This window comes from Diabrotica virgifera, chromosome 8 (genome assembly GCF_917563875.1).
Source record: "Diabrotica virgifera virgifera chromosome 8, PGI_DIABVI_V3a".
NCBI classification, from domain to species: domain Eukaryota; kingdom Metazoa; phylum Arthropoda; class Insecta; order Coleoptera; family Chrysomelidae; genus Diabrotica; species Diabrotica virgifera.
In genome coordinates, this window is record NC_065450.1 from 214,219,375 (window position 1) to 214,236,367 (window position 16,993).

The 16,993-nt window shown below is 30.4% G+C and overlaps 1 protein-coding gene across 1 annotated transcript in view; it reads left to right on the forward strand.

Moving 5' to 3' along the window:
• The first annotated feature begins 6,760 nt into the window (after positions 1-6,760).
• LOC114324549 (uncharacterized) overlaps positions 6,761-16,993 on the forward strand; it is a 68,181-nt gene continuing 57,948 nt past the window's right edge. Inside the window, exon 1 of the mRNA XM_028272408.2 lies at positions 6,761-7,322. Within this exon, the coding sequence (XP_028128209.1) occupies positions 7,240-7,322 (83 nt within the window). The 5' untranslated portion in view covers positions 6,761-7,239. The remainder of the gene's footprint in view (positions 7,323-16,993) is intronic.

Here is a 16,993-nt window from a genome sequence, read left to right on the forward strand (position 1 = left end):
CAAATCTTAATTATTAAAGAATAATTAATATAGTTTTATTTCAAATCTGCCATATTATCATATTAAACATCAACTGTTAATAATAATTCACCAACAACGATGATTAATATTATTTTTTTTACGTATTTACTCCTCTAGTGAAACCGTATAATTTTTTTACGTATTTGGTGCTCCAGTGAAGCAATCTTTTTACGTATTTGCTGCTCCAGTGAAGCCGCGTCGATTAACAACCGAAACACTGGCAGCGGTAAAATGCATTTATTAGGCAAACGGCGATCTTAGCCGATGTGCTTCGGCAATCGGCTGATTAACGGCTTCGGAAATGTGTTTGCGAGCTGCAATTCACGACAGTTATTCGTGACCGTTGCATCTGTGCCGTGTTTAGAAATTCTTAGGTTACAATTTTGACTGTAGAGAAATTCCATGACTGAAGACCGACTTGTAGCATTAACCATGTTGTCAGTAGAAAAAACACTTATAAAAGAAATACCAAACTTTAATGAAAAAGTTATAGACAAGTTTGCTTTAAAAAAATCGACGAATCGAGCTTATTTATAAAAAAAATAATATATTTGGCTCTGTGTGTAGTTAGTTCGTAAGACCCTATAATGCAATTATTGTTGTGGCGATTTTGTTTGTAGTGTTTTTTCGTTTGCATTCCTTAGTTTCGCGTATTTATCGATAAAATTCTACTAAAAACATAAACTATAAAACAATTACTAGTGTGCCATAATGTACCATTGCTATTTTTGATATAATTGGATTTATCTTCAATTTGAAAAGAAGAAAATCGGTAAGTTCTTTATTATTTTTTAATAGATATATAATGAATAAATATATGGTGTAAAATATCAAACTAAAAGCCTCGTTGTAAAATACAACGATTAAAAGATATTGAATTAAAAAAAACCAAAAAATACTGCAGAACTACCAAATTTTTGAGTCACCAGCCGCCACTGCTACATATTATGTGATTTTTAAGACAATACCAAAAATTTTTAAAAATAAAAGAATAAAACGCACACAAACACATTGAAAATGCCACAAAGAAAAAATTATTTCTGAACGATAATAATTGTTGGCAAAAATTTTAAATACGCATTTTCTGAAAAAAAAATATATAGCAAATATACTTACAATCATAAAATGCATAAAAAAATAAAAAAATGAAAACTTGCATCGGGAATCGAACCCGTGAATTTCGGGGCGCTTTGATTCGTAATCGAAGCCTGGACTCACTCGTCCAATTCCACATTATTTGTCATGTGGAAAAATAGGGTAACTGAACGTTTTACTCTTTGACAGTTGTTTTGAATATAATTAAATTATGTAGTTTAAATTTTGTGGAAGAAAATATTAAAATATAACAAAACAGTAAGAAAACAATATATTAGATGAAGATTGGTAGAACTTTTGTTGGTAATCAAATTAAGTATGTAAATCAAAGCATTACATACCTACTAGATAAATAAATCTACGCCAAAAAATCATAATTTAAAAATAAAAATCGGACCTAATTTGGGATTTCTCTCTAAAATCCCCATTCTTGAGAAAATAAATGTATGTATTCCAACCTAATCCAAATGTATAATTACAATATGATTATAATAAAAACTACTTACCAAATTAGAATGAGTTTTCCTTGTCCAAAATAGTCCAAAAGTCCAAAAATATAGGTATATGAAAACTATTTAAAAAGGCAGTATAACTATTAACTAACTTTGTTTCTTTTCCCACAAATTTCAAAACGCAACAACCATAAATAATCAAACTAGTACAGCTGTGCCACAGCCGCGATATTGAATAATTTTTGACATGTCATTTTAACATCCAATCAGAACAAAGTTATTATGCGCATGCGCCGGGATCATAGGTTTTAACATATAAAAATTCACCCTCATATATCGCCGGTAAAGAAGTATAACTTAAAAAAATAGCAAACTTCTAAATGGTCTACTTTTTGTTCAAAAAGTTTTTAAAAAATTTGAAATTTAAAAAAAAATTTAGATTGCAAAATTATTATGCAAAATCTATTAGGTCGATTTTAATGAAATTTGGCGGACGGTTTAAGTATGCTGTAAGAATTTTCTAAGTCAATTATGAAGGTTCTAAGTGCAACCAAAGTGGTTGAAAAACATTGAATAAAAACAGTCTTTTTTGTCCCCTTATTTTCTATTTATTGCTATTTTGCAGAAAGGGTAATAATTTAAGACATTTTAAACCAGTCGTATACTTATATTATACAAAATTCAATTATCTTTATTTTCTTTCCCTATGACTTTGTTTTAAAGTTATATACAATAAAAGTAGAAAAAAATCGATATTTTTCGAAATTTTTAAATATTAAAATTTTTTATTAATGTTCCGGGCATATTTGAGAAGGAGCATAAGTCAATTATAATTATTAAAGTTGTCATCTAACTTTATTTGCAAAAATCCGAATACCACCTCTCACATCCACCTCAAAACAGATCCGTCCTGGCCTATAAATAAATCGTAGCAATAAAGAAATCAACGATAAAACGAAGAAAACTCGAATATTTGGGTCACCTGATTAGAGGTCATAAATATGCATTACTTCAAAATATAATGCAAAGAAAAATAGAAGGAAAACGGAATCCAGGCAGTAGAAAAACGTCATGGTTGCGGAATTTGAGAGAGTGGTTTGGCTGCACCACTAATGAACTCTTTAGGTCAGCTGTAAACAAGGTCAGGCGATAGCCTTGATGATTTCCAATCTCCGATAGGAGTGGCACAAGAAGAAGAAGAAATAAATCGTCAGTTTGTAAGAAAAATTTCAACACCTATCTCGAAAACGAAGAATTTGCTAACATGCGTTTATAAATAGACGAAGCAACAAAGCACCAAAAAGCCGAAAACCCAGGAATTTCGTGCAGTAAGATGAATCGTCATGCAACTTTTTGCATTCGATTCGAGAGAGTGTCAGGCAATTTTGTGAACTAAATTGATCTCCGGCAAAAATTTTTTTGCATAAGAAAATGCATTTTCAAAGGGCATCTCGAAGAGATGAAAAATGAAAAATTTATAACTCAGTAAGTATTGACGGAAATGAGTTCAATTCTTATAGTTGATGGTTTTGGAGGTCACTGAATACGAATTTCATGACGGCGATGGTCTTCGAGGTACCTGGGGCCCAGGGTGGAACTCCCGTCGCCTGGGACGCGATCAAATAATTCGCGGGACGATATAATAATTCGCGAAATGAAGATTGGAGCGAAAAACTGAAAAATACATGTTTAATATTTTTCAAAAATCTATCGAGTGACACTAAGTAAGAGCCCCCACTCCACCTCCTGGAGGTGGGGTGGGGGTAACTTTAAATTCTTAAATGGAAACCCCCATTTGTTATTGCTGATTTGGATTGCTTACGTCAAAATAAGCAACTTGTATTGAGATATTTTTTCGAATTGTGGATAGATGGCGGTATACTCGGAAAAAACGATTTATCGTGGTAAATTATAGAAACGGTCTAATATCTCGAGAAATACACTTCCAAATAAAAAACCAAAAAATACGTGTTTAATATTTTTCAAGAACTTATCGAATAACATCAAACACGACCCTCCACTCCACCCCCTGAAAGTGGGGTGGGAGGTAACTTTAAAATCTTAAATAGGAGCCCCCATTTTTTACTGCAGATTTGGATTCCTTACGTAAAATTAAGCAACATTTATTCCAAACATTTTTTAGAATTGTTAATAGATGGCGCTAATAAATAGTGTTTTTCCGATTATAGCGTCATCTATCCATAATTCGAAAAAATGTCACGAATAAAAGTTACTTAATTTTACGTTAGGAATCCAAACCCACATAACAATTTCATGTTCTTAGTAGATTCATAGAACATACTTTTCAGAAAAAGTATACTGAGTATATACTACATTACAGTACTTAAACGTTCTATGTATATACTTAGAATGTACTACCGCACTTCTTTTCAGTATATACCAAGAACATACTTTTTAGAAGATTCTAAGGAGGTGCTATAAACCTTCTATTTATATACTTAGAATGTACTATCGCACATATTTTTAGTATATGGGAAGAATATTCCAAGGAAGTGCTATATATCTTCTAGTTATATACTTAGAATGTACTATCGCACATATTTTTAGTATATGGGAAGAATATTCCAAGGAAGTGCTATATACCTTCTATGTATATACTTAGAATGTACTATCGCACATATTTTTAGTATATGGGAAGAATATTCCAAGGATGTGCTGTATTTCTCAGAAGTATGTTTTCAACATCACCCTATCTCATCCTATAGGTTCTACCAAAGAATACTAACACACCCACTGGGTGTGTTAGTATTCTTTGGTTCTACCAATATATTATATTTACATATTCTAATTTCATATGAGAATGTAGTTATTACATTCTACAATATTACGTAAAAAGTAAGTATAAAATATATAAACTTTAGTTAGTTATATAGGTACCTATGTATAATAAATATTATATGGGTAAGTAGCCTACATATAAAATTTCATATGAGAATGTAGTTATTACATTCTACAATATTACGTAAAAAGTAAGTATAAAATATATAAACTTTAGTTAGTTATATAGGTACCTATGTATAATAAATATTATATGGGTAAGTAGCCTATATATAAAATATAAGTAATATATTTAGTTATTATGTGCACATCAAAATAAAAATGCTACTTATATAATTATATAATAGCCAAATATATATAATATGTATGTAAATTACTAAAATTTATAGGTAGGTATCTATATACATTATACATACTTTTACTTACTAGGTATTTAGGAAATATTGAAGTACCAATATGAATTTATTATTTTCAAACTGCTTTTTTAAAAATGTTTTAGTCCTTGTAGCTAGAAATACTTGGTCCTACCTAACAGCGTAGACATAAATGCATAACTGTACTCACTGTACTGGAAACTGGAAACTATTTTCATATTTTGCTCTTTTGTTACCTACCCCCTTCCCTTGTGCAGGTATAAAATGCAATGCAAGGGTCAGAATGACAATGAATGGCCGTTTCCGGATTCCCGAAAATTATAGGTAAAAATACTTATGGTATAAACTCAAATCAAAATGGTATATTCATTTCAACTGAAAACGAAACGAAAATTTCTCATTTTTCTTCAATAGAATTAAGTTTTAAACTTTTTACCATACAATTAAAACGGTTTAAAAAATGAATTAGATAGTTCACTAGTACCTACCAAAATACATAAATTTGATTAATTATTCTTAACGCGAAGTTGATAATCTATAGGCTAACATTATTCTTCTTCCTATAGGTACATACAGTATATTTTTTTAAGATATTTTAAAAGTATATACAAGTATGTGTTAAGCATATACTTTTGCATATACTTACGCATATACTAAGAATATTCGATTAAGGTATATTCTAAGAATAAACTTTTACGAACATTCCGAGATACTACGTACCCGAATGTGCTCAGTATATTCGGTGCAAGAATATTCTTTGAGGCACATGCAAAGAACATGAAATTTAGAATGTTTTTTATGGTACATGCTATGCTTGTACTACGCATATACTAAAAAGGATATACTTCGACGAATGTTGGTAGATATGCTTAGAACATGATGCGAACATCATTGTTATGTGGGAAGCTGCAATAAAAAAATGGGAGCTCTCATTTAAGATTTTAAAGTTACCCCCCACCCCACATCCAGGGGTGGAGTGAAGAGTCGTGTTTGATGTTATTTGATAGGTTTTTGAAAAATATTTAACACGTATTTTTTAATTTTTTATTTGGAAGTGTATTTCTCGAGATATTAGACCGTTTCTATAATTTACCTCGATAAATGGTTTTTTTCAATTATAGCACCATCTATCCACAATGCGAAAAAATGTCTCTAATAAAAGTTGCTCATTTTTACGTTTTACGTAAGCAACCCAAATATGCAATAACAAATGGTGGTTTCCATTTAAGATTTTAAAGTTACTCCACCCCACCTCCAGAGGGTGCAGTGGGGTGGGTCGTGTTTAGTACCATTCGATAGATTTTTGAAAAATATTAAAGACGTATTTTTCAGTTTTTCGCTCAAATCTTCATTTCGCGAATTATTTTATCGTCTCGCGAATTATTCGATCGTCCCGCCAGGCGACCCAGTTCCACCCTGGGCCCCAGCAGGTACCTCGAAGACCATCGCTGTCATGAAATTCGTGTTCAGTGACCTCCAAAACACTCAAGTATAAAAATTAAACACATTTCCGTCAATATTTCCTGCGAGTTCTAAATTTTTCATTTTCCATCTCTTCGAGATGCACTTTGAAAATGCATTTTCTTATGCACAAAAATTTTTGCCGGAGATTAATTTAGTTCACAAAATTGCCTGACACTCTTCTCGAATCGAATGCAGAAAGTTGCATGACGATTCATCTTACTGCACAAAATTCCTAGGTTTAATATGCTTCATTGCCTCGCCTAAAAGCAAACTGTCATTATTTTTTCATGCAGAATTACCCCTTAAAGTTTGCCCTCTCTTCACTTTTTACCGGGGCCCGCCGGCGGCCCTGCAAATACGTTATAAAAAAATATATCTCATAAAGATGTACCCACTAAGAACTAACAGGTAGAAGAGGGCGGTCCCCACCCTCTTATCTATGGTCTACAATTAATTTCATAAAAAAACCCAATAGGTATGTTGAAATTAATGATCCTGTTTATAAAGTTCATTATATCATTTTGTTTTTAATGACGTTTTGTATGAGTGCGCTGATCTGGCGCTGATCTTTGAAACGGTAAAAAAACAAAATATTTTTAAAATTGCTGAAAAATAAGATTAGTTTATTTAAGTTTCTAGTGTCCAGACAACAAACGTAATCTTAAATCAATATAATTTTGCTTTTTAAAAAATCTTCCTTATTTCTAAGAACGCGTGCGCACTTTACAATAATTATCAGCCTGTTATTGGTTCTTCTTCAGGAGGTCAGTCAAGTGTTAGCAACGATATTCACTCGAAAGCTGAGAGTATTCTACTGGTTGCCTGGTATGTGCTCAACAGAATTCGGTTTTTTGACGTATAAGAACTGGAGGTTTTAATTTTGGATTTAAAAACCTAACCTAGTAAAAAACGGAAAGTTGTTAACAAACAGTCGTTGAAAGACGATGTTGTTTTTTTCGAAGTTTGATAAATTATCGAGCAGCAAAAGATTGAATTGGATTTTTCGATGAGAAAACTGTTAGTTATGTGTGACAATGAATATTTATCGAGGAAAAAGCGCAAAACAATTTTACTTGGCTTCCCTGCTCTACGATTCCATTGACGACAATAATCTCAGGTATTTATTTCCCTTCTTTTTTTTTTTATTTTTTTTTTGTGTAGAATCCTATTTTTTGTGGCATTAGAACAGCAGTTTTATGTGACTGTTTATTGATTTATAATAATGTACATAGATTTTAAATGACTTCATGGCATTTGTTTATAGGTATTTTTTTATTCTTTTAAGTCATTAGGTAAATACAGTTGATAGCCAAAATTAAGATCATTTTATAGTATAGGGCTTTTCATTCACAGTCATTTGTTTCAAACTTCTGTCATATGTCGTATAATCCGTGCATATTAATATTATACACAGATTATACAACATATGACAGAAGCTCGAAACAAATGACAATCGATGAAAAGCCCTATTCAAGAACATAATAAAGGACAGAATATTTAGAAATCGGAAAAATTGTATTGGAAATTTCGTTAAATTATTTATTTGGGAATAAAAAACTTACTTTTTAGTGTACTATGATCAAATTAAACACAAACAAAATGTACATACCTACTTGATTGGTACATTATATTTTTCTTCAAATCACAACAGTCTTTAATTATTATGAAAACCTTTGTTTTATTTTTGAGAGATATACATAGGCTAGGGAACCAAGGGTGTTCGGAAAAAACCAAAGTTTAAAAATGTTGATCTCCTAAGCTGTTTTCTGATGATGGGTAGCCTATAAAAACCCTCAATTTCAAATTTCAGCCCAAAATGTTAACCCTAACCACCCCTAATCCTTATCTCAAGCCAACCAAAAATTTTTTCTTTTTTTTTGGGTTTTCAAAGATTTTTAATTATTTTTCTCTTCTCTTTTTTTGATCTCCCAGGCTGTTTTCTGGTGATGGGTAGCTTATAAAAACCCTCAATTTCAAATTTCAGCCCAAAATGTTAGTTAACGCTAACGCATTTTTTTAACCAAAAAAAAATTTTTGGGGTTTTCAAAGATTTTAGTTATTTTCAATCTATAACTACTTGTAAGAAAGCAAACAAGTAAACTCAGTTTTAAATTTTATTTTGACATGTATGTTTATTTATTTATTTATTTATTAATGGGATAAACCCAATACATACAAAATACAATAAAGCAGAGTTTTCGTCATAATAATGAAAATATAAAAATTTGATACAAGTAAAACTACAACTATAAAACACAAACATAAAAAATAAAAAAGAATATAAATTATTTTGAAATGATGAAAACAACTGAATCAATTACAACAGTTAAATCTATTTAATTTTTTTTTAATTCAAAATTCAAGACGCTCGAGTTCTTGTTTAATAGAGGAAATTGAAGAACCAAACAGATCTATTAGATGACTAAACTTGTTTCCATACAGGGTCAATCTACTAATTGGTGCATTTTGACCATAATTTGTAGCATGCCGTTGTGCCTTGAATATTTGTGGATTTCATGTCAATCTAGCAGGTATATTAAAGCACACAAGACTTATCAATTCTTCGGAGTTAATAACACCAGAGATAATTTTGCGAAGATAACAAATATCCAACATTACTCTTCTGCGTTCAAGAGTTTGTAAATTTAATCTCATTAATATATTGTTATAAGTATAATTTCCAACTGTTAAACCCATCTTAAAAGCTGCAAAACCTAAAAATTTGTTTTGAACCTTTTCAATATTTAGGATTTGATATGCATAACTAGGTGACCAGACAATAGAACCAAATTCAATAATTGATCTCACGATACTGCAATATAAGATCTTTATTGTGTGAATTGACAAATCTTTTGATGAACGTAATACAAAACCCAACATCTTAAATGCCTTCGAAACAGTGTGGTCGATGTGAGAGTAAAATGTTAATTTACAATCAAATATTATAGGTACCTAAATCCCGAATTTCGTTCAGATGTGTGACAGGAGTATTATTAATAAAATATTGATGGTGAATAGGCGAATGGGATCTAGCAAAAGTTATTAAAAAGCATTTATTAATATTGAGTTCCATATCATTTCTACCACACCACTCATAAAAATCATTTACTTGTGTAGATAGAATTCATTTAGTTGTTTAGACAAAAATCATAGGTCATGATAACAAGTTTAATATGGGGATTAAAATATAATAAATATTACCCTTTTTCACGTTTATTGATCATTCTCAAGATATCTTCTTGAGTACCTACTGAAAATTATTTTCGTTAAAAAACAACACATTTTTAACTAATTTTGACTATAAAGGAATGCACAAAGTTGTTACAAATTGATTTAACACATTGTGTGCTACGCTCTAATCGGGATACTACTCTCAGGGGCCACTGATATCCATGGCCATAAAAGTTAGTCATACGTGTATATCAAAAATGAGCGACGTGGCCCTCATATATGAGCCATGTGGTACACAATGTGTTAAATGGAAAATAGTAACTACAAACTACATGAGTAAAAGTTTGTTTAAATATTAATCAAAGTAACCTTTCTGAAATCGGTAAAACGCTTTCTGTGGTTTTAAACTACTTGTAACACACTTTGCTCGCTTTTTTCATCTTTTGTGAGGGGCTTTTCTCACTAATTATACAACTGAATATAAAGGAATGCACAAAGTTGTTACAATCTGATTTAAATTGAAAATTTGTAACTACATGAGTAAAAGTTTGTTTAAAGATTAATCAAAGTTGAATTTCTGAAATGTGTAAAATACTTTCTGTGGTTTTCAACTACTTAACACACTTTGATTGCTTTTTTCAGCTTTTGTGAGGGCAATGAAATGAAATGAAAAAAGCAAGCAAAGTGTATTACAAGTAGTTGAAAATCACAGAAAGTGTTTTACCGATTCATAGGCGCAACCAGGGGGGTTTAAGGGGGTTGTAACCTCCCCCATTTGGATGTGCTTTGAAATATATACGCTTAACACCTGCTATTCCATACCCCCCCCTTAGGATCATCCAGGTTACATCCTTGTCACCGATTTCAAAAAGAGGCAACTTCATTAACATTTAAACAAACTTTTACTGATGTCGTTACAATCAGGGTTGAGAAAAAACATGTGTTTTTTATTTTTTACAAAACAAACGTTTTTTTTTTGTTTTAAACGGTTTTTTCTGTTCTAAACATGTTTTTTTTTGTTTTTATATTACATGTTTTAAACAAATAAAACGTAGAAAAAAATATTGTTTAAATCATATTTTCTTAAAATGAGAAGGGTCTGTCTGAGGAACTGCACAGATACATATAATAAGCCCGTATATTGAACTTACTTGCCCAAGATATAGAAGTGCCAGGAGTAAAGAGTAGAATAAAAAAAAGTTGCAAATATTTTAGAAATGTATATTTTATCGGAATGCTTAGAAAGTTAGTTAAAAAATTGACTAATATTATTTCACGTTTGCTCTTTGGCCAATAGAGTAAGTATAAAGATGTAATAAAACTTGTAAATGATCAAATTTAAAGATAAATGCCTAAGACTAGGTATTTATAAAAATTAAAGTATATTGCAGGGACAAAGTCCAAACAAATACTTGCACTAAAAAGGAGAGTCTACAGAGATATGGCTAGAACTTCTGGAAGCATTCGAGACTGAACAAGCAAATGGCAAATTTTTGGTAAATGATACGAATAAAGTCAAGGATCTTATGAAAATGGCTTTGATCACGGCTCATTTTTGACAAATTTTACTTTAGTGGAAATAAATTTAGTCAAGTCAAAAACTGGTACGGAATATGTAGAAACTTTTATCCAGAAGCATTGCCAACTATTATTAAATACCATACAAAGTGTGTACCCTTTAAACCATATATATGTTTTCTAAACATCTAATTGAGAATGTAAGACATCATTAGCATGGTGGCGTTCTATGGTCATCCAACATAAAAAACTCTTCTCATCATACGCTTTAGTCAATTCCAAACTATGTAATCGGCTAGGCAATGTCAAAGCAGCTACGTTGGTTTCAATTATTAAAGAGTTTATTTCTATAAATGATCACGTGGCTGATCAGATTAATGACTTAGATTACAAGATTACTATAGAAAGTGAGACTATAGAGACACACAGTTTGAGAAATTTATTAACTCTTGTATTCAAAATGTTTTGAAGTTTTCCAATTTTTGTTGTGTTCCCATTATTAATAAATAAGTAATATATTTGTTAAAAAGTCTGTATAATAATATGTATTTGAGATTTTTTTTTCATATTTATGTATTATATTCACAAAAAAAATGCAAAAAAACGCTTGTTTAATTTAAGTGTTTTAAACATGTTTTAAACTGTTTTAAACAAAAAGTGTTTTAAACATACACACATGTTTAAAACAGTTGATTAAAACAAAATGTTTAAAATAAAACAACCCTGGTTACAATTCTCCAGTTAAATTAATTATTTGTAACAGCTTTGTATACCTATTCCTTTATATTCAGATGTATTAGAAAAATATGTAATAATTTTAATAGTTAGGTACTCAGGATATCTTGAGAAAGACCAATAAACGTGAAAAATGGGTAATATTTATTATATTTTAATCCCCACATTAACATGGGTTATGATTTTTTTTTCTGAACATAGTATATATGTAAAATAAAATTTATCTAATCTGTCATATTATGTATAAGTTTTTAGTTTGTGAAAACTGTCATTATAGATACCAGTGCGTGAAGTGTTAAAAGTGTGCGTGAAGTAACAATGTATTTTAAATGGGACTTACTTTTTCGCACTGTTCTTGACACACTTTCATATAATCAAATATCCTTAACTTTCGCGTTGTCATGGTGATGACATAATGAGCAATAAATTACGACAAAAGTTTTGACAGTTTTGTGGTTTGAAAGAAGTTAGAATTTTTAAATGTCAAAGTTCTAAAAATTGTAGAATTTTTCCAATTGTAGAATTCCAGTGACGAAGAGTTAGAGTTTTTTTATTTGTTCATCATAGATAAAATATTGTATGAAACTATGCGTGAAGTACTTTTTGCGAAATTACGCGATGTATAGCACTCGCGCCGTTGTCGCTCGTGCTCTAAAAATCGCGTGCGTTAGCAAAAAGCATACCTCACGAACTGTTTCATAAATAACTATTAAAGCTGAGTTCACTTGTTTGTTTTCTTACAAAAAGTTATAGATTGAAAATAATTAAAAATCTTTGAAAACCCCAAAAAATTATTTTGGTGGCTTGGGACAAGAGTTAGGGTTAACATTTTGGGCTGAAATTTTAAATTGAGGGTTTATAGGCTACCCATCACCAGAAAACAGCCAAAGAGATCAAAAAAAGAAAAGAAAAATATAATTAAAAATCTTTGAAAAACCAAAAAAAAAATTTTTTGGGGGCTTGGGACAAGGGTTGGGGTTAACATTTTTTGCTGAAATTTAGAATTGAGGATTTATAGGATACCCATCACCAGAAAACAGCCAGGAAGTTCAACATTTTGAAATTTTGTTTTTTTCGGAACATGCACTCAAATGCACACTTTCAAAATTTAGATATGAACTTGGTAATGACAATGTTTTGTGTTTTTTACCTATGGCGTATACCTAGTAAGCTCCAGGAAATATTTCAGTAATGTCTAACATTTTTTTTAAATATTGTTCTGAAATAATTTTCTTATGGCGTCTTAAGGTACTAGTACACTTTAGAAGACCAAAAATAAGCATTTTTTCAAGATTATTTTTCTCAGAACCTTTATTAAAAATGAACACAAAACTTTTTACATATGAATATCTAACTCTTAGAAAACACAAAAAATATATCTTTTTTCATTTATACATGCACACTAATATTGTAGAGGGCGCCAAAGTCGAGGCCTCGAAAAAAAGTAGCTCCGATGGCGGACAGTTAATCTCAGGATTGAGATTTCTGAAACAAAAAAATCGTACGGCATTTGAAAAAGGAAGGTTTCTTACGTGACAAATTACCACCGTTGGTGAAAAAATCTGCAAAAAAGAGGTTTTAAGGAAATTTGAAAAATGTTTGTGAAAAAATCGCCCGTTTTTCTTCAGTTTTTCATGGTTAAAAAATATTTATTTTTTATTTTTTGGTCAAATTGTGGTCAATTAACACGTAAGAAACCTTCCTTTTTCAAATGCAGTACGATTTTTTTGTTTCAGATATCCCAATCCTGAGATTAACTGTCCGCCATCGTTTTTCGAGGTCTCGAATTTTGCGCCCTCTACAATATTAGTGTACGTGAATAAATGAAAAAAGATATATATTTTTGTACTCTCTAAGAGTTTGATATTAATATGTAAAAAGTTTTATTTTCATTTTTAACAAAGGTCCTGAGAAAAAAAATTCTTGAAAAAAATGATTATTTTTAGTCTTTTAAAGTGTACTAGTACCTAATGCAATTTACTATTTTTGTTGTGAATAAGCCACAATTTTAGTTTGAGATTAAGTTTATTTGACTTTTTGATTTCCATTTCTGAAATCATTCCCAAAATACAAACTTTGAAAATATTTTAAATGAAATACCCACAACAGAATATGAAGAAGAAGAAGAAAACATGAGGGAACATACCAATCAAGAATGAACAGACAAAATACTGCTTAATGAAAAAGAACTAAAGAAAAATAAGAGCCTAGGAAAGAACAGCTGAAATGTTCAAATACAAAAAATAGACAATGGCATATGAGAATATCAATGTGGATTCAGAAGGGGACGCAGCACAGTAGATCAAATTTTCCTGCTGCTCCAAATACAAGCAGGAAGCTACTCATATTGGAAATCACCAGTGGCCCTATTCATCGACTTTAAACAGGCTTTTGATAGATAGTTCAGGAACCGAAGCTTTTCACCTCGCAATTTTTACAGAATGGATCGATTTACTTGAAAATTTGAGAATAAGTAGTAGATAGTCCAAGGATCAAAATCTATATGATGCCGAAAGGCGCTTTTACCATGGAGGTGGTTGCCGCCCCGTCTCGGGGGTGGAAAATTTTTATTATATTTTGACCTCAAAAGTTAAAACATTCATTCTAATAAAAAAATGTTCTATACATTTTTTTGATAAAATTAATAGTTTTCGATTTATTCACTATCGAAAGTGTTAGTTTTATATCGAAAAAATCAATATTTTTCGATATACTCATTTACGATTCACTCAATTTTTGCCGTAGAAAAAAATTTTGTCAAAACAAACTCTTGGGAATTAAATAACCTACAATTTCATATTTAAACATTTTTTCGTATCTCTGATGATAATCTTTCTATTCTGAAGAAAATGGCATTTTTTACCAAACTACAAAAATTCGTTATTCGCTTTTAACTCCAGTTTTTTAAAAACTTATCATTCTAAGCCAGTCAAACTTCTAGAATCTATTAATAAAGAAGAATAAATAAGACCAATGACTAAAAGCACCGCTAACTTACATTATTATGCTTCCAATTGGATTTCTCCTTTTTTTTTTCAATAAAATATATTGATTTTTTAACCCTAACTTTTTTATTTTTTATCTTATAAAGTTTGGTAAAAAATAATTTTGTAGGATTTTACAAGATCTATAAGCCTATTAATATTAAATCTTTTTAAATCCTTAGTAGCAAAAAGAGGTGACTTTGAAAGGGTTGGTAAAGGTGGTTTTTGCATGTTATTACAAGTTTTAATTGTCAATAGCTCACTCAATTTTTGCCCTAGAAAAAATTTTTGCAAACCATATTCTTGGGAATTAAATAAACTACAATTTCATATGTAAACATTTTTTCGTATCTCTGATGCTAATCTTTCTATTCTGAAGAAAAGGTCGCTTTTTCCAATCTACAAAAATTCGTTATTCGCTTTTAACTCCATTTTTTTTAAACTGATCATTCTAAGCCGGTCAAACTTCTATAACATATTAATAATACGTAAATAAAGAAGACCAAATAAGGTCAATGACTAATTTTAATTAGGGTGGTATTCTTTTATTTCTAAGCTTAATGTAGTTATTCTTGGCAATATTGCTTCATCGGTTCATTTTGCTTAATTGTGCTATCTGAATAAACAAAAAATGCCTAAACTCTAAAATCAAGACAAAAAGAATGTATCTTTATTACCACTGTTAAAAAATATTGGCGCTATATTGTTCTAAAAATTGAATGAACAATTTGTTGACAAATATTATCAGCCTATTTTGTTTTATGAGTTTTACTGATGAAATAAACACACTATCAATCAACCAATTAAGTTATTAACCAGTATTATGATTATTGAAAATCCCAATGTATCTTTCATTTGCGTAATAACATTTTTCAAGAAAACTTTCTAGTGAATAGGTCACTAGTAGTCCTAAGTTCAAAATGTGTTTAGGATTTCTGTCTCTGAATTATTGACATCAGTCGTAGCCGATAACGTACACACTGACAGATAAAATTGGTAGCAGATTATTTAAAAAGAATATAAACGAAAACATGTTATCAAAAAGAAATTGTAAATAACAAATTGGTTGTATTTTTTCCTGTCATAACAGTCGCTTATCTAATTGAAATTGTTATAAATCATTTAACCCAAATGATGAAGAGATTGCAATGTTTTTCTTCGCAATATTTTGCCATATTTCGTGAGCAAATGTTATCGCCCATTTTGACAGCTCTCTCGGTTTTATATTCCCCTCTAGTGGACCAAGAGCTAGCAACGTCGGGAAAACAGTGATTTTAAGACACTTGGTTTTTTAATATATTATTCCCTATGCTTCCTTGAACACCTTACCGGCCATCTGGCTACTGAGACAGGTTGCGTTCATTACTGCGCAGCGCACCTGTACAGCTATATATATCGAATTTAAAATTATTTTAAGATGAAAAATCTTTTTGCCATTACTTTTTAAACATTATTAGAAATATGAGTTATAATTGCCAGGCATTTCTGTGGTTGCTAAATATGCGCCAGACGCTATTTTTTATAAATAATAATTGAAAAATTTTAATCATTTTAGTATGTCTGAAATTTTAATATTATATTATTTACACATAAATAAATGCAAAATTAATTTGCCAATCATTAATTCGGTTGCATTCACCAGCCAGATGGATTTAAAATCATAAAAATAATGTGTATTTTCAGCAAAACGATCGCTGGTTGGGTAAAGTAAGAAACTAGACAAACAAAAGATACGACAACTTCGGGGGTGAAGAATGTTGTCCGCACATGTTATTAAGATGGGTCAGTCACAATAAATTCACAGTTTGTTTTTAACGATTCATGTCGAGTTTCTATTTAAGTTGAAAAGTGATACAATATAATGGCAAATAAAATACAATGTGTGTTTTGCAAGGAAAAAAACGAGAATGTAATAACTTTTTTGGATGAAAAACTGTTAAAGTGTAAAGAAGTTTTGAGTGCGCGTATTAAATACAATTTAAAATATAACAATGTACAGTTACCCGGACCAAGTGAATACCACTGATGGATACCATAAAAAATGTTACAATTCTTTTGCAGGCTTAATGTCTAAGTATCGTAACATATCTGACATTAATTCAGTTTTGTCAAATCTTCGTCATACATCAAGTTCTTCGCTGTCAAGTGTGAGGGACACTGTTTTAGATAGTGATGAATTTTCGAAATTTATCGTCGACAGGTTTTTCTGGTACATCTAGTTCTAAGACATTATTATCAAAAACTTCAATTAGTATAAGTGAAACAGTGTATTTCTTCAAGTTCATGTACCAATTAAAATTTCCAAGAAACAAACTTTTGTCCTGAAATCCCGCCGATTGATGATCATCGGTCAACAGACACGTGTAATAAAAATTTTATT